At 36.4% G+C, this 24,488-nt stretch overlaps 1 protein-coding gene across 2 annotated transcripts; it reads left to right on the top strand.

Moving 5' to 3' along the window:
• The first annotated feature begins 5,197 nt into the window (after positions 1–5,197).
• On the top strand, positions 5,198–24,488 carry LOC106052125 (uncharacterized). Of its 2 annotated transcripts, none has more exons than XM_056019571.1 (8): positions 5,198–5,391; positions 5,542–5,575; positions 8,970–9,052; positions 11,194–11,320; positions 12,393–12,473; positions 13,898–14,059; positions 21,208–21,373; positions 24,164–24,488. In XM_056019571.1, exons 2-8 carry the CDS (start codon positions 5,558–5,560, stop codon positions 24,355–24,357), a joined length of 831 nt encoding a protein of 276 aa, XP_055875546.1. In that variant the 5' UTR covers positions 5,198–5,391; positions 5,542–5,557; the 3' UTR covers positions 24,358–24,488. The 2 variants fall into 2 exon arrangements, with proteins under 2 accessions (XP_055875546.1, XP_055875545.1); XM_056019570.1 differs by having other exon boundaries at positions 5,199–5,391; positions 11,194–11,324; positions 12,397–12,473; positions 24,164–24,487.

Here is a 24,488-nt window from a genome sequence, read left to right as displayed (position 1 = left end):
TCAGTGAATGTTATTGTTCTATATGTTGGTTGAGCTTCTTGCTGCCTTCATTGGTTTGAATGTTTCATTAGCTTACAGTTCTTGAAGTGGAGCTTACCATCGGAGTCACGGAAACTTTTGGCATTCTGAAAGCAAACCTTTTTGTTTTTTAAAAGTAGAAATAGAATTTGGCAGTGGCGTTACTAGGGTGCGTTAAAATGAATATTGATTCTATTTCAAATTTTTGGGAGTATTTTTTTCTATGAATCGTTACTATAAAAAGTAGAATTAGACTTCAACGAAACATGTTTTCTTTTTTTTAGGCTTTAAAGACTTATAGACTTTACAGAAAAGGTTTTACATTTTACTAGTGACGCCCAACTAGACCAAAAAACAAAATACTCTCCTGCTCTCAGAGCTTTAGAAACTCATGGCTTTCTATGAAAGTTTTCTCTAAGTAAGAAGATTGCAGGTCAAACTAAATTGAACTAAGATGTTATAAGACGGGCCAATATTAAAGTAAAAGAGGCATTTGATGCAGCGAAGTATTCAGTTTCTAATGGGCTTGGTCTTTGTAAGTTCATCCTCATGATTAGCAAGACGTCTCGTAATGGGCCTGACTGAATAAATTGTCCGTGAGAACGCAGTCGCTACCAACATTGCATCAACGAAAACGTACCGGGTATTAAAAACTTACTTGGACATTTTCTTGTTGCTTACGCCCTTCACACAAACATAAGTCCCAGTGTTTTCTTACACTCTATCTTAGGCGTCCCCAGTTGTCGAGGAACTTGAAACCTTATTTCCAAAAGTACCGTTGTAGGACACCAGTACACGAAAGTGTCCATTACAAACAGTCCAGGAGAACATCCAAACCTGTCACCGAAGTTCAAGGGGTGGGTTGACCTTCAACCTCTTCCCAACAATAATATTTTTTAAAAAATGAAGAAAACTAGTTACCACATAAGTGTTACAATGGGGGGGGGGTTCATAGGTTTAACCCCCCCTCCCCAATAGAAGACTTCACACTTTATGTTTTCCTTCTAGACCCTGGGCTCCATTCTTAAAGTAAATCTGTGAGAAAAACAAAAGCAAACTACAATCATCGAATTCCGTGTGTGTGTGTGTGGGGGGGGGGGGGGGTTGTATATTTCACACATTGATCTATTTTCCAACTAGTCTCTAGGCTCCATTCATAAAGCGAGTGGAGAGTAGTTTTGAAATTTTACCTGCAATTTTGTGTTTGTTACAAGAAAAGCAGGAGAATCTGTTGTAGATGTTTTAGATCAAAGCATTGTCTGTTAAGTTAGGGGCACTTTGTCTTCCTTGCAGCTTGACTTCGTTTTACAGCATTGTACCTCAGAATCTTGTTCTTAGTATTCTCCTGTTCTCTGAGAAAGTGAGAGATGAACTTGTAGACATTGAAGGGGGCCCTCAATAGACAGCTGAATTTGCATGGTGTCATCCCTCCACTGAATTGTTTGTTCGTGGTAGATTGTCTAACATTCCATAATGTTTTCGGAAATCTTGGAGTCACTCTTCCATTTAGTCTCTGTAGACCAGTCTAGTGTGCTTCCAATCGATTCCCTACAACACCTGGCCGAGCATCATTTAGTTCTTCCAATGCAATACCTAGGCAGGTGGAACAGTTGACGAGATCGCCATTTTAAATTAATCCTGACACACTTAAGTTTGCTAATGTAGCGACAAAAGACGCCCTGGTTTGATTAAAGAGAGCTGCCGCAGATATTCAAGATGTTTTTATTAGACTATAACACACACATCAACATAGACCTAAACCTTCAAAGGAGTCACCACATTTCAAAAACATATTTGTTAGCAAGTTATGCATTTTAAATAAAAATTGTAAGTACCCTTTTCCTCTGCAAATATGGCATACGTCCAAATCTAAAGATTTTAAAATATTGAAGAAGATAAAGACCTCAACAAAAAAATGCTGCCCAGGAACTTCACTTACTAAAATCCCCTACATCATTTATTAGCCCGCGCTTTTTTATTTTGCGCTATTTTGTCAGGAAATGTCGCGTTATTTTGTCGGCGCAATATTGACCTCACAGTTTTAATTAATTGATTATTTTTTCTGGGTAGGGCACGTATCCCGTATTGGAGACGAACGTATGCCAAAGGCAGTCTTTTTTTGTGAGCTAAAAGGTGGTCGACGTAACAGAGGCGCCCCACGGAAACGCTTCAAAGACCAGCTTAGGCGTCAACTTTCCTTGGCTGACATAGAAGAGACACTTGGTTGCATGCGGCCTTAGAACGAGACAGCTGGAGGTCACTCACGAAGGCAGCGGGATACACATTATAGACCAAAAGAAAATCCGCTGCCAGGACAAACGCAAACAAAATCAAAGCAAAAAAAATCAGTCACTAAGTTCCGCCCCACCCCCAATGATTGAAACCCCCCCCCCCCCCCCATTTTACCCATGTCTCAGATCCATATAGAAGGGTTGAGAGAACCATCGCTTGGTAGACATTGATTTTTGTAGGCAGGCGGAGCGATTTATTCCGCCAAACTCTCGCCTGAAGGCGTCCAAAAGCGCTAGACGGGTATCAACTTCCCTTGAAAGCGAGGCGTCATTTGATACTATACTACCTAGATATGTGAAGTGGTCTACCACGTTAAGGGGCTGTCCGTTTACGGTGATCCATTGGGGCTGAGTAGGTTTTATTGGGTGACTTCTGGAACATGATTCCCGTTTTAAGAGGTTTATAGATAAACCGAAAGAGGCGGCAGCATATTGCAAATTCGTTGACCGCGTTCTGGAGATCATGTTCATTGTGAGCTAGCAGGGCGCAATCATCGGCATAGAGAAGCTCCGTTATGATTATCTCTTTAGTCTACTAAGCTAAAAACCTAACTTCATAGTTGTTAGGTATAGTACTATAAACTTATTTCACATCAATTCCACGAAATATTTGGTTTAACTATGAGTTAAACTGTGTCGCCTCTAGATGTAGACTGAGTAACTACCTGCATCTACTTACAACAGAGTGGTAGCTGATGGATTACTTACTGAGCAGTTCTGAGCAGCTTTCTTCATCTGCTCCCATGTTATTCCAGTTCCCTCAGCTTCACTGATAACTGACCTCTTCCAGGTTTGCTTGGGTCTGCCCACTTCCCTTTCCTTGTGGGTTCCAGTCAAGTGCCTGCCTTGCAACACCGGTAGCTGGTTTTAGCAGGGTGTGTCCTATCCAGCTCCATTTTCGTTTTGTGATGTCTTGGGCTATGGGCTTTGTCTAGTTCTCTCCCAAAAATCGATAGTAGTTAGCTGATGGATGATACAGTGTAATTCCATGGTTGGGCTGGAATGTTTGATAGCTGATACGACCGACAAGCACATAACAGAGGTCTGACATATTATCTTATATAATACAGACGTTACTTCAAAAAAGAAGATGATTACCTTCTTTCACCATCTATAGCAGTGGTTCCCAAAGTAGTCTTTCGACGATGACTTCCAAGGGAGAGTGAAAATATGAATTGGGGTCTATGAGATGTAAACGGGGGTCCAAGATGGTGGGTCCCAATCTTTTACATTTTAAATCTGATATTCGAATTAAAAATTGTTCATTTATTTTTCATATCTTATTTGAACAGCTTAATTTAGTCTACAGGTGGCCAATACTTAACATGGCCGAATCTAATAAAGAAATGCAGACAGTATTTATTTGATATTTGGATTCCTTCCTTCCATGTCCAACAAGCTATTGAGGTAAATCGTTATGTGTCTTTAAAGTTGTACGTATTAATGGCGCTATGAAACTATCTTAGCTGGATGATCCACTGACCCGATGTCCATCAGATAAAATAGATACAGATTCGAAATACTTTCAAAACACTCAGAGAAATAGTTTATCTATGAAACAAGTCAGTTAAATAATCATAGCCCTATTTCCGCTGGATTAACTGTTGCTTTCAAATTAGATTTATAGAATTTAAAAACTCCGAAACAGTGTCAGAGAGTTTATCATTAATTAAGAACTTTCAACATTGCTTGCAACAGTACAATTGTTTTCAATAAAATACATAAGAAATATATTTTCTAATGTTGATAGGACTGTATCATTCATAATTTTATAATAATTAAGTAAAAAAAAAACATTGACAAAGTAGTTTCATAATTTTTTTTTAGTCGAGGCTTGACGGGCCATTTGTAAACAATCGGGCCACATTTTGGCCGGGGAAACGCTGTTGCCGATCCCTAAATCTACATGATTAGAAACTTCGTACCTAACGTGGTGCAGGCTGAAAACAAATGGGTCAAATACGGGTCAATACAGGTCAAATATGCATTTTAGGGACGCGATGGTGGTCTCCGAGTACAGAGCTGACGTAATTCTTCTGAACAGAGACATTGAAAGCGAAGTCTAAATTTAGCTCCCCGAGTACAGTCACTTAGCAGCAATACAATTTATAGAGGGCAAAACGCATTTGTTCATGTGTGTTGTCAGTGACATTGCCCCAAAAGATACCGGTTGAGAACCCTGGACCATTAAGAGCATTAAAAAGACAGTCCAGCGGGTCCAGATAGAAATTATATGATTTCGTTTTGCATTTGAAAGTAGAAATGGATTAAGTAGGGGGGGGGGGCTGTAAGATACATTTGTTCTATAACATAAACCATTGACTTCAGTCGTTATCAGAAATGAAGAATTTAATTGTAAATAAAATAAATGAGAAATGGACGAGCTCTCATCCAAATCACAAAAAAGATGACGCTTACTATAAGCTATCCCGACAAGACCAACGTCTAATCTTTCGACTCAGGACCGGACACAACAGAATGCGACAACACATGTACCGGAAGCTCAAAATTGGAACCAGTGAAATCTGCCCATGTGGAGTATCACCAGAAAATGCCGACCACGTCCTCCAAAACTGCTCTCTCTACCAAGAGGCCCGTATAAGACATTGGCCCCAAATCACCCCAATAGAAAGAAAACTATATGGAGAGCTCCCTGATTTGGAAACCACTGCGCAGTTCATCTCATGTATTGGTCTAGTCATATGAACACTCCAACATAACAATGAGAACGATGAAGAAGAAGAAGTCGTTATCAAAAGTAATCTGTCCGATTGATCGTGTGCTTGTGTGTTCATATGTGTTCCTTCGTTGGTGTGTGTGTATGCGCTTATTCCTTTATCAAAAAGACTTTTTATCAAGACAAAATAAAGATTTTTGTTGTGTTTTACAGTGGGCGTTTGCAGTCCTGAACTTTGGTTATCAGAGCTGGTTATCTATTGTCTACACTAGCCAGTTAAGAATAAAGAAAATGATCTTTATCGATGTCTCGATTATACTGAAGTCTTCATTCGATGTTTGATTTAAATTTCTTCCAAAACCTAGGTCCAATGTGAAAGAATTTATTATTTTATGACTAAACCAAGTGAGTTAATTGTAATATTGGTGTGTGTGTGTGTGTGTGTGTATGTGTGTGTGCTTGTGTGTGTGTTTTAAAGATACTCATCGAAGACATTTTAAGCCATCACTTATTTCTTAAGTGTTCAGTTTCCGTAATGACTTTGTTTATTTTCAGATGGATTATTTATAACATGAAAATCACGAGAATGGTAAGTAGATTGTTATTGTATATTAGAAGACGATCATTCCACAATCATGTGAAATGTACATGTCTTTTTACCTCGGATAGGCGAATTGAACTTGTGTCGGTATAGCAGACCTAACTTTTGAGGCTATATTTCTTGCTAGCCATATGTTACCCACGGCCTGCGGATTGTAATGTGCGTATCACTGTCGATATAGTCACTGAGAGTGTTTTGGAAACAATTAAACGAAATAATAATGCTATAAATAAAGCGAATGCGTGAATGTAAAAATAATATGAATGGAACTATAAAAATAGCTAATCGATTTAAATCCATTTAAAAAAAATAAAAAACATTTGCTTGTAGGCCTACATATATTTGAATAAAATATGAAATGAATGGAATTTATTTTCTATGTTCATGTGTTAAAGTAGAAAGTAGATTTATCATCTTTGAATTATATCTAGAGTTAGAGATAGATCTAGAGTTGGATATATGCTTCGAAAGATTTTCTTTCTGCGCGTGCTTGGAGCCTTCGCTCTGCGCATGTGTGACCTTTCTGTCTTCTCTAATGAAAGAAGCGAGCGATGAATTGGATATAAAGCACGTCAGGATGTCTAAATTCGCAGATATAAGGAACTAATTTATGTAGAAATGCTTTTGAAACACAAATATAAAGGTTAATCTTATTAAATAATGAAATGAATGGACTTTGTATTTTAATGTGTCAAAGTAAAAAATCTATCTTTGCAAAGTGTAGTTCTTAAAATTTGATGTAGATCCTTTCGATCTTGTCTCATGTAAACATGGCTATATGAACTAGATTCCCGAAATAGTAATAGTTTCATAGAGTTGGGCAACGTTGTTTTTATTTTTGAGCGTCTTAAGTTTTGAGGGCTACTTTACATACGGCATTGTTCCAGTTAGTATCCAAGGAACATATATGCCAAGTTTTATTAAGATTGGTCAAACGCTTTTGATTTCTATGCGGGCCATACACCCATACATACATACATACATAAATACATACATACATACATACATACATGCATGTTCTGTGTATTTTATTCATAATATGTTTCTCAGCCATCATTGCTGAGCCACGTTTAGCCTCTTTTCGACCTTTTTGGATGACTTCCAGGTATGGCAAGTGTAGGTGGCCGTTGGGACAGTGGTGGTGTTGATGAGATAATGAAATAAGCTCATTATTTGTTTCCCAAAATAGGTCATAGTTTTGATAAGAAGGCTTCTTCTTTCCCTATCCGACATGCAACATCGTAATATGCATTTCCATCCCTTGGGATAAAGCTGGTTAAATAGTTCAACTTTTCTATTTATTCAGGCTCCGTTTAACCAAGTTTAACGGCATGCTAGTTGACCTGTAAATAATACACATAACTTTGGTTTTAGAAACGTCCATCAATCTAATCACACACACACACAAAGAATAACCACCACTAAATCGTCTAGTATCTAAAAAAAAAAAAAAAAAAAAATTGTACAAATACAATCACGACATGATATATGTCTGCTAGTGTATCACATAGGTTAAGGTAAGGGTGACAGTCTCACCAAGGTACTTGAGTTTGGACCATCCTCTATTCCTCTAAGGCGCCCCCCATTCCTAACTTACACTAGAGAAGTCGTGAGTGTCTGCCTCTTTAACACTCGTTGTTTATCCGGCATGTCAAATATCTGACAGCTTTTTTTCTAAGTGATCTTGCTCATGTGCAGAGAGAGATCAGCGATTATTTCTCTCAATAATTGATAAGCATACCACATGTAACACTTTGTTCCCATGTATTTGTCAAGTTCCTCTTCAATCCTAGCGATCCATAGGGTAGATCAGTGTTTCCCAAACTTTTTCTCTAACGGACACTTCGCAGATCTGAGTATTTAGCGGAATACTGCTTATTTTAGAGACATTAATTCACGTGGTGGCCTGCAAGTTAATTATTCCAGCAGTTCGTGACACTAACTATTCAGGCCTTGCGGAACACAGTTTGGGAAACACTGGGTAGATGTTGTAAAGGCCATCTGTTTCTGTGGCCAAGTGGCGTAGTAAGTTACCCGTGGGCCCGGGTTCAAGAATATTTTGGTGCTCCCCCCTCTCCCCAATAAGACCAATGTGACAATCAGTATATTGACCAAAAGACACTCCAATGCAAGTAGAGTAAAATAATCTAATCACGTTTGAAGTTCAACTCTAACGCCAATTGAAAGTCAATGTTTGTTCAATAACAGAATGAAACAAGTTAACGGTGTTTCAAATGAATAAAGAAATGTTTCATGATTTCTAGTCGACTATTCTCCACATTTACAATCCTAAACTACTTCTAGGTGTCAAACGTTGAAACATTGATACAAACTTGTATCTAGTTCTACGTCCCTTATTTCACAGTAAATAGATCGAATATTATTTACAACCATTTTTCTGGCCTTCTAAGTAGCAAAGTAAGAAACCAGCGCGAAAGGCTTCTTTGGATACAACAACAATGCCCTGATGGAAAGCAGTTCCTTACATTAAAGCTATAAACAATAGTTGATGTTTTTTTGAAGACAATATACATTTTGGTACAACGTTCAGAATATTTTGAGGGAGCTATTTATAAATTCTGTTTATTAAAGGTTTTTACTAAAGTGTATTTATTTGTTCACTTTTGTGTGCCCCAAGTTTTCATGACGGCCCCAACTGTTCATGAGTCATGGACGCAAGCGTAATGAGCCCCTTTTGCGCCATTGTTGCTACGCTTCAGGCTGTGGGCCCCTAATGGCCGCGGGCCCGGTTTCATTGAATCCCTTCCCGCCAAGGATGATACGCAACTATCTATGGGCCCACGGTTAACGGGCGTGTTATGTGGCCAGTACAATGACCAACCGCCTTTACTTTTACCCAACTATAGTCAGGAACCGTTTAGAGTTTAATTAAAGGCGCCCTAAAAACCCAGAAATTAAGAATCTCAGTCTTCCCCAGGATTCAAACCCGTGATCCCTTGGTTCTTAAGCCAACCGTTTTACCACTTTACCTTGTTTCCCTATATATTTTACTTGAATTTTATGTTTGCATACAGCGCGATAACCCAATTTGAATTCTCTTTATAGCGTTGGGGAAATGGACCGTTTATTTATAGGAACCCTCATTCGTCCATTTTAAATTGATGCAGATAATAATCTCGTTTGCACATATTTATACATGGTGGTTCTTATTAATCAATAAAACAAAACATTCCGTTATTCAGACTTTCCGAGCTAAGAAATCTCATTGAAAAAAAGTATGGAGGATGTGTGGTCTGAATTTTTTTTTAATCTCATTTTTTTAAATAAAAGTTTCTTCCTCGTATAGCTTTAGAAGTACACCCCTATTGCACAGACCGTTATTATATATTATTTAAAAAAAATGTTTCCATTTTTTTTTCAGAGAGTTATCCAACTTAGAAGTAGCAGACATTCTTATGTGATTATATTTGTTGTCTCCCTTGTAACTATTATCTTTGTGTTTCGGTGAGTTGATTACATCAAAACGAGTGTATTAAAATGTATTTCTTGTTCGATATCATTGATACTTATTTTGATAAACATTTTTCTAATTTACCAAATGAATGACTCCTTTTGTAGCCATTTCTGCTGCTGTAGTTGGTGGTTAGTGGTTGGTGTGCAACTTTTGACTGTCGTTTCAATGGTCACAGGTTCGAACCGGTATAATTTTTGTACCGGTTATTTCTCCGGCTTCCCATTCTTGGATGAAGTTCAAACTTCACATAATTATTTATTGCACCTAACAAAATATAAATCAATCTAAAAATTGAATAATTATTTAATTAATTATTGGTAATTAATTATTTTGTTTGGTATCGAAAAACGGAAATAAATGCTATGTATTGAGAGATGTAGCTATATATGTAGAGTTATTGCCTTTATTACGTGTTGTACGCTCTTTAAACCCTAACCTTGCTCACATTTAGTCTATAGGAGTCAAATCTTGTTTCATCATCATCACGGGCGCAAGTAGCTTCAATAGAAATCCCCAGCATTGGTGCAGGAAAGAACCCTGTTCTGAGTACGGGGCTTCCTTGACCTAAAACATGGTGGGCAAACTACGGCCCGCAGAACGATTAAATCCGGTCCGCCACAGGATGTGTTAAAAGGCTTAAAAATAATAATTTCAGTCAAGCTTTTGATACAACTTGAGAAACCAGAAAACTCTGAAGTCAAACAGTTAGATGTACGACATGTTTGTATCAAATTTCGATGAACGTTTCTCATGCCTCAGTCACGTGACTGTTGATTGGGTGTTTAGTCCATGTAAACGTTTCCGAAATATAAAACTAGTCGTCAATGTAAAAAGTTTGTCATGCTTGCAAATATTATTTGTTCCAGTGCGCTTAGGTACTCACCCCAATCCCACACAATCTGTAGGTTCTAATGCGCTTTACTACACGAACATAAGATAACTTAATGCTGACAGTGAAAATGTTTGTTTGTAAAATGTTTTACATGTTTCGGATGTTCCTTCAGAGTTGAAGATAGTTTACTTCCTAGTCCAAAGCTCCCGCAGGACGAGGGGGGATGGGAGCGAGCAGGGTTTGAACCCGGGACCATCGATAAATTCAAACGACAGTCCAGCGTGCAAACCGCACGACCAGGCAGCCATACCGTTTTCGTAAGAATTAGGAGACGGAACATCTAAAAGTATCCCTCTTCCATGAGAAGAATGAGAAAATATGTCATATTTCAAGATTCGGGATGGAATCGAATTTTCCATTTTCCCAATCTTTTGTCCAATGAACCAATTAAATGATAAGGTAGAAACAAAAACAAAATTAGTTTGTTGATGATATTACACTCAAGATTTCAAGCATCAACTTCGTCTGTTTGACTATAATCTAGCGAAAAGTGACTTGCCGCATTCATCTAGCTAAAAGTGACTTGCCGCATTCATCTAGCTAAAAGTGACTTGCCACATTCATCTAGCTAAAAGTGACTTGCCACATTCATCTAGCTAAAAGTGACTTGCTACATTCATCTAGCTAAAAGTGACTTGCCACATTCATCTAGCTAAAAGTGACTTGCCACATTCATCTAGCTAAATGTGACTTGCCGCATTAATCTAGCTAAAAGTGACTTGCCACATTCATCTAGCTAAAAGTGACTTGCCACATTCATCTAGCTAAAAGTGACTTGCCGCATTCATCTAGCTAAAAGTGACTTGCGCATTCCACGAGGATCAATTCAATGAAAAAAGAGTAAGTTTTATGAAGATAATTTGAGACAATTTCCAGGCGAAATCCAGTTTTCCAGATTTAATAGCTCATGTTTAGAGAATGTGTGAAATCTTTGCATCTTTATACATTTATAAGCAGCTTTTTTTCAGTATTGATACTTAGAAAAAGCTTTGATAGATTAACCTTAGTTCACTCGTAAGAAAAACTACGCCTAAAATTGAACTAAATTATGGCAAACTGTTATCCAAACAATTGCATCTTCATGTATCGCATTAGTTTAATTTTGATATTAAATCGAATACTGGATTTAATTTATTTTTTTCTAGATGAAAATAAATTATGGCCCGCCAAATTGTTTAAAGTGAGTTTTTGCCCATCACTGACCTGAACTATTTCATCTATTTTTCTGTTTCACTGTAGCTCCAAGCTTCATGAGGATACACACAGCGATATCCTGCTCAAAGAAAGAAATGATTTATCTCACAGACTGAATGATATCTTGAGGCTATATGGTCAACAACATTGTGAACTATTGAAAATGAAAATGGTAGGTTATTTCTGTAAGCTTAAGCTATATTAAGAAACCCAAAATGATGATGGTGCCAGTAGATATTAGGCGCAGCGTTTTGGTGCGAGCCGATTTGGCGCAGCGTTTTTGTGCGAGTGGAATTGTTATGTTATCTCGTTTGTGTCTCTTGAATGAATGCGATGAGTGGATTGCATGCGCCTGTGTGCGGGTTGTAGTCATGTCTGCGCTGAGTTCGAATATATAGACAAATCACAGGAGACATCACAAGAAAGATGAACGTATAATAACACGGGGGGGGGGGTAGGGGGGAAATTGGGGGGATTTTTTCTCCCTCCCCCCATATATATGTATTAGGGCCGGACTGGTCATAGGAAGTAAGTAGGTAATTCAACTAATTTTGTTCACAAACTCTGATTTCTCCATCAAAGGACCTCCCTTACCCCACTCAAAGGGTTTAGGTGGTAAGGGCAGTAGATGTATTCTCCCCCCCCCCCACCCAATAGGCCAACAGGAAAACTACATAAGATAAAGATCGATTAAAATATCAATAACAAGGTTTAATCATGTAGATATTTAATTGCTTATGTTTATGTTAACAAGCTGTGATTTCCTTTAATAAATTGGACCGCCTCCCCCACTCGAAAGTTTATGGGGGGTGGGGGTGGGTGGGATTGATGCCATCGTCCCCTCCCCACCCCACCAAATCGGCCAACATACTAGAAGGGGGGAGGCGAAATAATCTAAAAATAGGTTTAAATATAAATAATTAGTAAATATTATTATCATAAGTAATAAATTCGTATACAAATTGTTTAATTTCTATACTAAAATTCGTCCGCCCCCCTCCCCTAGGATGCCGAATGGGGGGCGATTGCCCCTACCACTCCCCCCCCCCCCCGATACACCAGTGCCTCCATGACATATTGTAAGCCAAGAACAATGACATAATTTAAGATATGAACAGTTGAAACGGTCAAGGGGAAGTGATCTATTGTCCAAGGTTCAGCTTAATCTCAGGAGTCTGAATACCGAGACTTAGACCAAAGTCAAGGAAACTTGATTCAATTATTTTTTGTTTTTGTTCCTCAAGGAAGATTCTCGAGTATCTCAGCGTGGCGGTTGGTGTTGGTCAATGAGTAGTCCAGACAGCCAAGAGCACAAGTGGGATAAGGTAAAACAGATCATCGCAAGATATTCAACGATACATAAAATCTAAGAATAATCCGAGACACGTCTCTCTCTCTCTCTCTCTTTCCCTCACTCACACACACTCTCTCTCTCTCACTCACACACACACTCTCTCTAATCATTCGTTCACTCCAGACATTAATGTCTCATTATTATATATTTAATTATTATCTTTTTTTTTTGGCATCTTTATACACTCAAAGAATGTTTTATCTATTTTTGTCTTTCAGGGATTGTGGTGGTCAAGCTGGTCATCGTTCTAAACGAGAGTCTTGAAAATGCTGGTATTTTAAATTCTGAATGTAAAGACTTCTCCATTTCTTGATATTAGTTGCTGGAAGACGTGTTGGTCGTTGTGCTGACCACACAACACTAACGTTAATCCTTGTCCAAACAAACACACACCTTTTTTTATCTTACGCTAACTAGAAAGGTAGACAACTCTGAAAAGGTAAAGAAACGTGTCGAGAAGTAGCCAAGATGACTGAGAGGATCACGTGAGACAAGAGGTTCACGTGAGACAAGAGGATCACGTGAGACAAGAGGTTCACGTGAGACAAGAGGATCACGTGAGACAAGAGGATCACGTGAGACAAGAGGTTCACAGAATGCTTGCAAAATGCGACTTATAGACTGTTATCGACAATTAATTGGCCAAGAAATCTTATTTGGTTAAACTGTCTGTGGCATTTTACGTCTCGAGAGACGATCTTTTCCCTTTGCAACTTCTTGTGTGACTAAAGAGGCCAATCCTTGATACACAGCTGGGATCGCAGGTTGAGCATATGTAATCACCAGGCGCCGTTGCATTTTCATTCTTCTTTATGCTTCTGTAGTGTATGCAATCCGTGACCCTTCCTTTATGCTCTCTCTCCATGTGGATCTGTCCAGTGCCACCTCTTCCCAGCTGCTAGTGTCGATTTTGAAGAGCTTCATGTCGCGTTTGCATACATCCGTATAACGTAAGAGTGGGCGACCAGCGGCTCTCCTGCCTTCTATTAGGTTAAACTACTGACAGCAAATTTGCTTAATCCATTAATTCATTCATATACCTCATATACACCTCTTTCCATACACTCGTCTCCTTCCTCTGTCCATCCTTCCATTCGTTATCAAACCCTATCACACATTCTGTTATCTTTTCTTTTTCTACAGATAATTGTATCCCTTTGAGTCTCAGAACTTCCTAGAAGCTAATAGTCCACTTCCTCTCGTTCTTCGGTTCTTTGTCAAAGGCTGTTATTTGGCCAGCACAACAAACAACCACCCCTTTCTCATCCCACCAATGATTTGAGTGACCTCATATAAACAGGGCTCGAACCCGCGACTTTCTGATGCTTAGACACTCGACCACCCAATTCCTACATTTTTCAAAAACATATGTTTAATTATTTTTTTTTATTTCAGGGCTTTGCTAATGCCCTAAGCTCATTTCTGAAAGGTAAAACAGTGGGCAGTTTCGGGGATGGGCCAGGCGCTTACAAATCATACCTGGACTCACTGGGAGAAGTGAGAAACTATACAGCTTATGACGGAGCCCCATACATTGAGGACGTCACCAAAGGTCTGGTAGGTCATGTGATCGGTAGTATTTTTTTCCCCGTGGCAACGAGCTATTGGTCCAAACTGCCTCCAGGCTGTGAAGTTGAAGGTCAGTGCTCAGGCCTGCTATAACGATTGTCTCGGCCTGAAGATTCTATTTGAAGTCGTAAAAGCGATGGCTACATTTGTATTGACAATATAAGTCGTGTGACAATATAACAACATAACAACTACATTTCTCACAAATAAAAAAAAAATATATCTAATAATCCATTATTAAAATGGTCAATGTTTAAAAGGATATAATTGCATATAACAATACCAAATATGACAACGCCTTAGTGAAGGGGAAAATGAAGTAGGTATCAAACAAACAGCAGATGTGTTCCTCCAGTGCTGAGAAGGCAGCGTGGAAACACCTCACCTAAAATTATCTTTTTATTTTTAGCCTTCACTATTGCCCTCGAATAATGTAGGACAGACGCAGCAGGTATCTTCAATATGTCTGTATAATGTTTGCGTATAAGAAATAAAGATGTATTACTATCAGCTGGTCACTGGTATACAAGTAGGCCTACCTCCAAAGTACACATGACTTTTCACCATAGACTATATATATACAGGACTGCCAACTGTGCGCACCACACCTATATTATTCAATTAAATAAGTCCCGTACACCGAGGCGTCCTTGATTGCAGTGTAGTGTTAGAAGAATGACTTCCGGTGAATTAGTTTACTATATAAAGAAACCATTACTAAAGATAAACACTACGTTCAAAATATTTCTTAGTCATAATTTTGGTAACAGTGCGATAGACATAGCCAGATTTTATAACAACAAAATCTGATTTACCAACTTAAAAAAAGAGCATTTACATAGATAATGTTCTAACTAGTTTATATATATATAATTAAAAACCCATTAAGCACTTTTTTCCTAAAACAAATGATAGTAGTCTGTATGGTCGTATATGTAGATATAGTTTATAGCCATAGGTCACTAAGTCTGGGTCAAAGTTTACATGTTTACTACGTGTACAATTAATTTTTATTGAAGTAGGAACAATGATTCTAGAATTCTATTAAGTGAAGAAAAAATTTGTAACAATCAATTTTTTTTTATGGCTTTTAGAATAATTGGATGTTATTTAGGATTTAATTAGCTGAAAGTTTTATTCATATTTTTCAATAAGTCATAAATACACGATTGCTTGTAATTTTTAATGGCTTCATTCTCCATTAATATATATATATATATAGTGATGGGAACTAAACTAAATTTTTGTTAGTTAAAACTAAGTTTGAACTAAAAAAAAAGTATTTAAACTTTTAGTTAATCACAAATTGAAAAAATTAGTTAAACTAAACTAAGAAACTTTAGTTAAACTTTTACTAACTATTTTGACCTTTTTTAAGGACGAAACAGCCAAACATGAAAAATATAAAGCACAACCAATCTCTTTAGCAAAATGTAATAAACATTTATTTGTGCACATGAAAAAAGATTTAAATGTCTTTATGGGATAGATGTAGATCTTAATAGAATCACTAGAATGATACTATTATAGTAAGAAATTAGAAGTAATTGTCCAAGTTCTAATATAAGTTACCTTTAGAAGTAATGATAAAACTGCATGTTGACTCTCTAACTAACTCTAGATTCTAGAATATTCTGGATCTAATATCTTCTACAAACGAAATGATCAGAAATATAATCTGGATCTAGAATTAGATCTAGCTACTAGACCTAGATCAAATAATTAATATTTTAATCTAAAAATAATCTAAGAAATACTAGTTACTACTGATACTACTACTACTAGATCTAAAATCTAGATAGAGTCTCGTAGATATCTTAGTAACTCTAGATATTTTAGATTATTATAATTATGATTATAACTAGATATGGGTAATTAGATCTATATACTCTAGTAGATCATACTAGATCTAGATAGTAGATATAAGTATAATTATAATAGAAGTAGATATAGATCTAGTCTAGATTTAGTTAATTTAGTATTAGATCTAGATTCTAGTAGTGACGACTATTATTAGTTAGTATTATAGTCCTTATAGATCTATCATCTATGCATCTTAGGTCTTAGTATAATATGTAATCTAGAATAATCTAGATCTAATTCTAGAATAGTAGAATCTCTAAACTTAAACTAATAGATCTAGTCTAATAAAGTTACCAAATTTTAAATTTACATCTAGATCTAAGACTACTAAGAGTTAGACTCTACTTCAGACTAAAATAATTAAATATAGACTATTATGACTAGATCTATAGATCTAATAGTAGTAATAGACTAGACGTCACTAGACTCTAACTCAGTCTAGATCTATCTAGTAAAAAGTTTTAAAATAAAAAGAGTCGACATTTCTTTTAGATCTATAGTAAAGAAAAATAGCCTGCAGCTATACAGGAACACACTGGTGTTTAATAAAAAGCAGCAAAATGTAGATCTATAGAAGCAAGGAATTATCAGGATTTATCAAGCAGTGAAACTTGCTAGAAATATAATAAACACGTTTATTTTTCTCGCCTTTCAAATACCTTGAATTGGCGGGAATAGCGGCCATTATAGGGTAAAGGTCAAAAGGTTTTCTAATTACATGTGCACCCTCTAGTTTATTCTCATCTCTATTATTCATTATATATATTCTCCAAATTACATAGATCTAAATATTTATTGGTATGTATGTTAAAAAAGTTTGTTAAATTTGTAATTAAACTTTTTAGTTTGTAACTAAAAAAAAAATAATTAAACTAGGATTTTCACTAAACTTTTTTTTTTTAATTAAACTTTGGCCTTAACTAATTTTTTTTAGTTAAACTAAAAGTTAGCAACTTTTTAGTTAACTTTTGCCCATCACTATATATATATATATATATATATATATATATATATATATATATATATATATATATATATATATATATATATATATATAAAAGTTGGTAAAGATGTCAGTGTGTAGGCTCAGGGACTCACTATTGTTATTTTTTTTTGGCTGACTCACTCACAGACTTAACTTCTATCACCCATTATAGGCCTATAGGCTACCTAAGTAATAAATGACACTCTCAAAACTGTATTATAACCTATTATATCAATTTAGAGAGTGTTCCTTAATGTGTTTCACTGAAACCTGGCTCAATGATACGATACCCGACTCTTCTGTTGATCTCGATACATTTTACGTTTATAGAGCAGACAGAACAATTAATAGTGGGAAGTCAAAAGGAGGAGGACTCGCAATCTATATAAACAAGGAATACTGCAACGCCAATAATGTGAACATCAGGAATAAAATTTGTGACCCTAACATTGAACTTATGTGTGTCACACTTAGGCCTTACTACTTGCCTAGAGAATTCACCCAGGTGTGTGTTGTTGTTGTGTACATGCCACCGATGGCTGACACAGCGACTGCGCCGGAAATAATTTTTGATGTGCTTCACAATGTACTATCAAAAGACCCGGACTCTGTTTGTATCGTAACTGGAGATTTCAACAACCTAAATATTGACAACACACTGCCAAACTATTGCCAGTATGTCTCCCTCCCCACAAGGCAGGGTAGAACGCTCGATATACATTAAGCAGGCTTACAAATGTAAAAGTTTGTTCTCACTTGGAGAATCTGACCATGCATTGGGCCATCTTATACCAAATTACAAACATACTTTTAAAACTACAAAGAAAGTTATAAAAACGGTCAAGATGTGGTCTGAAGAGGCTGTAGAAAAACTACGAGGATGCATTGAGAAAACTAACTGGGAAATCTTTATTGAGAACTGTCCAGACATAAACGAACTAACAGAAACTGTTAACTAATATCTATCATTCTGCGAGGAGTTAACAATTCCAACAAAAACAATACAAGTCTATGGAAACAATAAGCCCTGGATTACCAAAAAAATCAAACACCCTATTACTGAAAAGAAAAAAAAGTATAAGGCTAGCAACGAAGAGTTTATAAATGCTAAAAATAAACTGAGAAAAGCAATAATTGAAGGGAAAAAAACATACAAAGAAAAAATTGAGAATTTCTTCGCAAAGAACAACTCAAAACAATGCTGGGAGGGATTAAAGAAAATAACAGGCTGCGCCTCAAAACGAGAACAAATTTTAGTGGCTGATGATGAGAAATTCGCCAACGAACTTAATTATTTTTATTCTCGTTTTGACAAAGAAGATTTTGTTGATCTACACAAAGAACTTTTCAACACTCTGTCCAAAGGAAAACAAGAGCCCTACGTCAATTTTGTAACTGAGGATGAAGTGACCTTATTATTTAAAAGAGTAGACGTAACAAAAGCTTCTGGACCAGACAAAATTAGTGGCAAGCTGATCAAGCTATGTGCGGAGCAAATTTCTTCTATCTTCTGTCATATCTTTAACCAGTCATTGCAAATTCCACACATCTTGAAAACTTCAGAAATCATACCAGTGCCTAAGAAACCAAAAATAGATTGCTTAAATGATTTCCGCCCAGTAGCACTAACACATATTGTTATGAAATGTTTTGAAAAATATATGCTTAAACAACTTGTAGCAAAAGTCAATAACAGCCTAGACCCTCACCAATTTGCATACAAAGGAGATAGAGGAACTGAGGATGCCATTCTATTGCTTTTGGACCAGCTTTATAAACATCTCGATATACCCAAAACATATGCATATGCACATATGTCCTCTTCGTAGATTTCTCATCGGCTTTGAATACCATACAGCCACATCTAATGATAAACAAACTGAGTAACTTAAATGTAAGCCCTTACTTACAAGCATGGGTTCTAAACTTTTTAACCCAACGGCCCCAGTATGTTAAAGTCAACAACACCAAATCGTCAACTCGAGTACAATGTACGGGTGCTCCACAAGGTTGTGTACTTTCTCCTGTACTATACACTCTTTACACTAATGACATAAGAAGCATCTATGACTCAGTTAAACTCATTAAATTCGCTGATGATACTGCCATAGTCTTATTTCAGGAGACGAAACTCAGTATCGAAGCTCGATAGAAGAGTTTACAAACTGGTGCACCGACAACTTTCTAGAACTGAATGTAACAGAAACTAAAGAACTTATAATAGATTTTAGAAAGAAAAAACAAACTATACGTGAACTGCAAATAAACACTACATCTATAGAACAAGTAAAGGCATATAAATATCTAGGCGTTATCATCAACAAGCTTTCATGGGAAGACCACCTTGGAACTCTGACAAAGAAAACAGCCCAGCGACTCTTTTTTCTATACAAACTCAACAGTTTTAAATTAAACAAGAAGATCCTTGAGACATTTTACGGCGCGACTATACAAAATCTGCTAACATACGGAATAAGTTGTTGGCAAGGAAACGCCTCATCTAAACTGTTGCGACGTATAGAAAACATCATTAAAAAAGCATCAAAAATTACACTCACAACATTACCACATTTAAAGGAACTTTTTGAACAAACGTGCCTAAGAAAAATCGAAAAAATCTTGGAAGACATCAGAACTACTCTAGGTCGTCGCGAAGTGGGCGACTGCTGTCAATCAAAACAAGAACGGAGCGGTACAAAAAACTCGTTCGAACCTCACTCGGTCAGACTCTATCACCGCCACTCATTGATCAGGGAACATGAAATGCACCAAGATACCTGTGTGTAGTCGCTGAATGAACTCTCTATGTTGTCTTTTGTATTTATGTGTATTTTTCTTTTGTGTTGTCTTTATATGAGAAATGAGTCCTTGTAATCACAACAAATTTCCGTAAGGATCAATAAAGCAGTCTTAGTCTTAGTCTTAGTCTTAGTATTGACTATTTCATTAATCGCTTATTTAACTAATATTAATAGTATACAATGTAAAAAGAAATTGTCAAATATGATGAAAAGAGAAATATATTATCAAAGCTGGCATTATCATTCAAACATCGTGAATGTCATAAAATAAGTTTATACCGGAAGTACCTCGGCTCACATTTTGGAGTTGAACGAAACTTATGCTTAGTTACCCTTAGTGTTGGCAGTCCTGTATATATATAGTCTATGCTTTTCACAAAGACTCAAGAACACTGTATAACAATAGAGGCTTATTCGATTTTTTTTTTCATCCAACAAAGAGATGTAGTCTGTGTTGTCTGTCCGTAGCTAATCTAAATAAACGACAGAATGATTGATTAAAAAAACCTGCTTTTTTATTTAAGCTATTCTAAACTTGTCACAATTTAGGTCGTGTTTTATGTGGCATTCAATGTCTTTCTGTCTGCTGCGTCTCTTAGAACACAACACGGTTTAACTATATAGAGGAACAGTTCCTTTATTTCTGCAGTTATTTCATGCAGTTGACACTTTAATAGGTTCATGGTAAATACATTTATGAAGAAAGAATTCTCTCTCTTTACGGGTTCGGACAGACTCAACTTAGTTGTTACAAATTACTACTTAAAAAATAATTTCCTTATTCTAATTAAATTTGCTAAACTAAATAATGGGTCACGCAAACAAGAAAATGCTACTAAAGCAAAAAAATAATATTGTGGCATTTGTTGCCTATATTTATTTAAAGATGATTATTCTATTCAGTGCTACAGAGAACGGTGCATTTCGGATTGATATTACTTGCTATAATGGAGGTCTAACTGATAGTTGATTGTACCGTCTTGTTTTTTTTTGTTTTAGCCACAGACTACGTACTGACATACAGTTTGGGAAAGATTGTTTGAAGCAATATTCATTTATAATCAATCACGTTATGGTTTCATATAGACTGTAATGCATGGACATATAAATCTTTTCAAATATTCGCAAGTCACACGTCAAAACGTCCAAAGGCCCACAACACACGTCCAAATGTCCAAGCCACACGTCCAAATGTCCACAATACGATTTCAAATGTCCACACATGTCCAAACATTCGTACCACACTACCCAATATCAACACTACACTTCCAAATGTCCACACCACATGTCGAAATGTCAACGCCACATGTTTAAAAGTCCACAACACACGTGGTCACAGCTGCTTTAGGAATTATTGATTCATTTCTTATCAGGTGAAACAACTGGCTCATTTCTTCCTTCTGAATGGCGAAACCTTTCGAAATGTAATAAAACGCCCATTGATCATTGGGTCTCTGCGTAGTCATGTGATTTATTGTACTTTTCAGGTAAAATTCTTAGATCTGACATCCCCCCAGTACGATGTGCCCATCTTTGACTGGGTGCTGAGTATAGAGGTCGGCGAACACATACCGCCCCAGTACGAGGACACTTACCTGGACAATTTGGCCCGGCACGCGAGAGAAGGCTTGATATTAAGCTGGGCAAGCCCAGGTGAGGAACAAATCCTGTTGATAACAACTGACTTTAATCTTAGAGTTACACATCCTAATGGCCGCAGTATAATGATGCAGTTATAAAAGTATTAAGCATTATGATGAATATAAACACATATAAGTGGTAGGCTTCTGAAACAAGGGACAAGGCCAGCCTTAGGCATGGGCAAACTAGGCAGTCCCCTAAGGTCTCCAATTAGTATGGGCGGCATTTATTTGTTCATTTATTTGTCGATTTAATTAAAGACTGGCAGGTTTGTAATAAATGCGTAATTTCCTTTTTTCGTTTGTGCAAAATGTCCGTCTGTCACACTCAGATCTAAAAAAAAACAGAAGAGAAATGAAAATATTATTTCACTATGCGATGCGGCTTGCAAAGTTTATGTGCAAGGGCTACTTTTGGTTTTCTAAAAGCAAACTGTTTAGTCTATAAAATTAATTATGCAAGCAATTTTTTTTCATAAAAATACACTAAATCTAAAACAAAGCATAAATGTAAGGGAGATAATGTTAAACTATGTTAACAAAGAAAGATATATATTTTTTTAATTTTCAGTATCACTAAGTCTAGTATATTTATAAAATGTACAAGAAATGTTCACAACAAATACAAATATTAGTTAGAGGTGTTTTTCTGATCAACTAGCTACTAAAATTAAAAGAAAACATTTATGTTTGTTTATTAAGGCTAAGAATGCACTTCGTATGTAAATATCACGCACATTTTTTAAAATGGACTAATTGTCCAGCGAATCTCGTTCAGTAGCGTTACGGCGGCGTCAAGACATGGAAGTAAACTAGTTCCCGCAAAATTATTAAATAATCAGATTTTATTTATTTTTTGTTTAGTGCCCCCATCAATGCGTTTTGTCTGTTGGTCGGTCTGTCCGTCACGTTTACATAAAAAAACACTATTAGCTATTGAAAATCTGATTTAACCTTTAATGTTGCAAATTGGAAATTAATAATTTTGTTTGGTATCTCAAACAAGGGAAAGAAATTGTAATTGACCGAAGTGGTGGTATGAGCTTAAAAGTAAATAAGATAAAAACAATACATAACTATTCAATCTTCTATAGTCATTAGCGCCTCATTAGCCGAGTGGTTATTATGTTGGCTTGAGGTGTGATATGTTTGATGAAGATTACATTTTTTTTCGTATGTCTATATTATTTTTAACTTACAACTAAAGCGAAGTTCGTATCAAAAATCTTTTTTAAAAACAACATTTGAACCAGTATTTCATTAAATGAGCTAATTAATAAATGGAAAATATATTTTAAAATGAGACATTAATACTTTTTTCATTATGAACTTAGATGCATTTTTTTAACCACTGCTCCAATCTATGTCTCCTTCTTAAAAACTTACCCCCCCCCCCCTGAAGCTTTTCATTTAAAAGTGGTGTAATTTTATGAAACATCTGCTTGCATAGTTTATTTTAAAAATTAAATGGTTCACTTTCGGAAAAAAAAGTAGCTGTTGTTTCAGAACTTTGAATGATGTAAAATACACATTTTGTTTCTGTCACTTCCCATTCTCAGATCAAGTTGAAGCTTTTCATCATTACTCATTATACTTGACAAAACATGAACCAATCAAAATATTAACCAATTTATTCACTAATTATTGGTAATTTTGTTTGATATTGAAATGATACAAATAAATGCTACCTAATAGGGGATCTGGATACATATTTATTCCCTTCAAGGCGTTTCGTAACGCTTTTTCATCCCATTCTCGTATCATGTTAAATTTTGCAAAGTTATTCATAGTCTGACAAGATACAAATGAATCCAAACAAAAACAACAACAAAAAACAACAACCAACTAAGCAACAATTAGTTAATCAATTAGTAGTAATTATTTTTTTTTTATAATGCAGACAGGGGAATAAATCCTGCCATATTGAGAGAAATGGCAGCAGTTAGCTTTTCTTTCCATTAGATAAGCTTTGTGTGTGTTTTTTTTTTCTTATTCTGTTTGTTACTTATATAAAAGGTACACTACTGTCAAGTAACAAAAAAAAAAAATGAAATGTCTTTTGGTTTATCGATATATACAATTACATTTTTCGCCTCATCTTAAATTTCTCTTATGGAGGGAGATGGGAGCCCACCAACATATTCTTGACTCCAGGCCCATTGGTACGTAGCTACGCCACTGAATAGATCGTGTGAACAACGAAACATCAAAGTTTTTTTTGTTTTTTTTTTATTCAATGGATACCAGCTCATATAGAACTAGAAGGAAATGAGAAGGCTGACACACTCGCCAAGAGTGGGAGAACTAACTCACAAATAAACTCTACACTCTATCCAGAAGAAATGAAGAAATTAATTGTAAATAAAATAAATGAGAAATGGACGAGGTCTCATCCAAATCACAAGAAAGATGACGCTTACTATAAGCTATCCCGACAAGACCAACGTCTAATCTTTCGACTCAGGACCGGACACAACAGAATGCGACAACACATGTACCGGAAGCTCAAAATTGGAACCAGTGAAATCTGCCCATGTGGAGTGTCATCAGAGAATGCCGACCACGTCCTCCAAAACTGCTCTCTTTACCAAGAGGCCCGTATAAGACAATGACCCTAAATCACCCCAATAGAAAGAAAACTATACAGAGAGCTCCCTGATTGGGAGACCAAAGCGCAGTTCATCTCATGTATTGGTCTAGTCATATGAACGCTCCAACATAACAATGAGAACGAAGAAAAAGAAGAAAAAAAGTTTTTTTAGTGGCCACGTAAAGCTATTCTTGTTTTTTTTTTCTTCCACAGGACAAAATGGTTTGTCTCACGTGAACACAAAGCCTCTAGCAGACGTGGTCCTCCAGATGAACAGAAGAGGCTTCACTTTGAACGTCAAGGCTGGAGAGCTCCTGAGAAATGCTTCGACTTTCTATTGGCTAAGGAATAATGTCAACGTGTATCACAGGGCTTCAATAACCTCCCTTGATGAGCTCAGAGCTTGAGAGTAAAATAAAGCTAGATTTAAATAAGATACTGCTACTCTAGTACTTCAGTCGTCTTTAGCCCCCCCCCTCCCCCCCCCTGTTGTGACAGGTGCTGCGCTGTTGATGTTTTCAAGAATTGCATTTACGTT

Source organism: Biomphalaria glabrata, chromosome 2, assembly GCF_947242115.1.
Source record: "Biomphalaria glabrata chromosome 2, xgBioGlab47.1, whole genome shotgun sequence".
NCBI lineage: Eukaryota > Metazoa > Mollusca > Gastropoda > Planorbidae > Biomphalaria > Biomphalaria glabrata.
This window is presented reverse-complemented; position numbering and strand designations above follow the sequence as displayed.

Bases quoted from the DNA above. Each gene is read 5' to 3' on its own strand.
- LOC106052125 (XM_056019571.1), top strand. The intron at 9,053-11,193 runs GTGAGTTGATTA...GTTTCACTGTAG, and splicing joins ACTATTATCTTTGTGTTTCG to CTCCAAGCTTCATGAGGATA. The intron at 11,321-12,392 runs GTAGGTTATTTC...TTGTTCCTCAAG, and splicing joins AACTATTGAAAATGAAAATG to GAAGATTCTCGAGTATCTCA.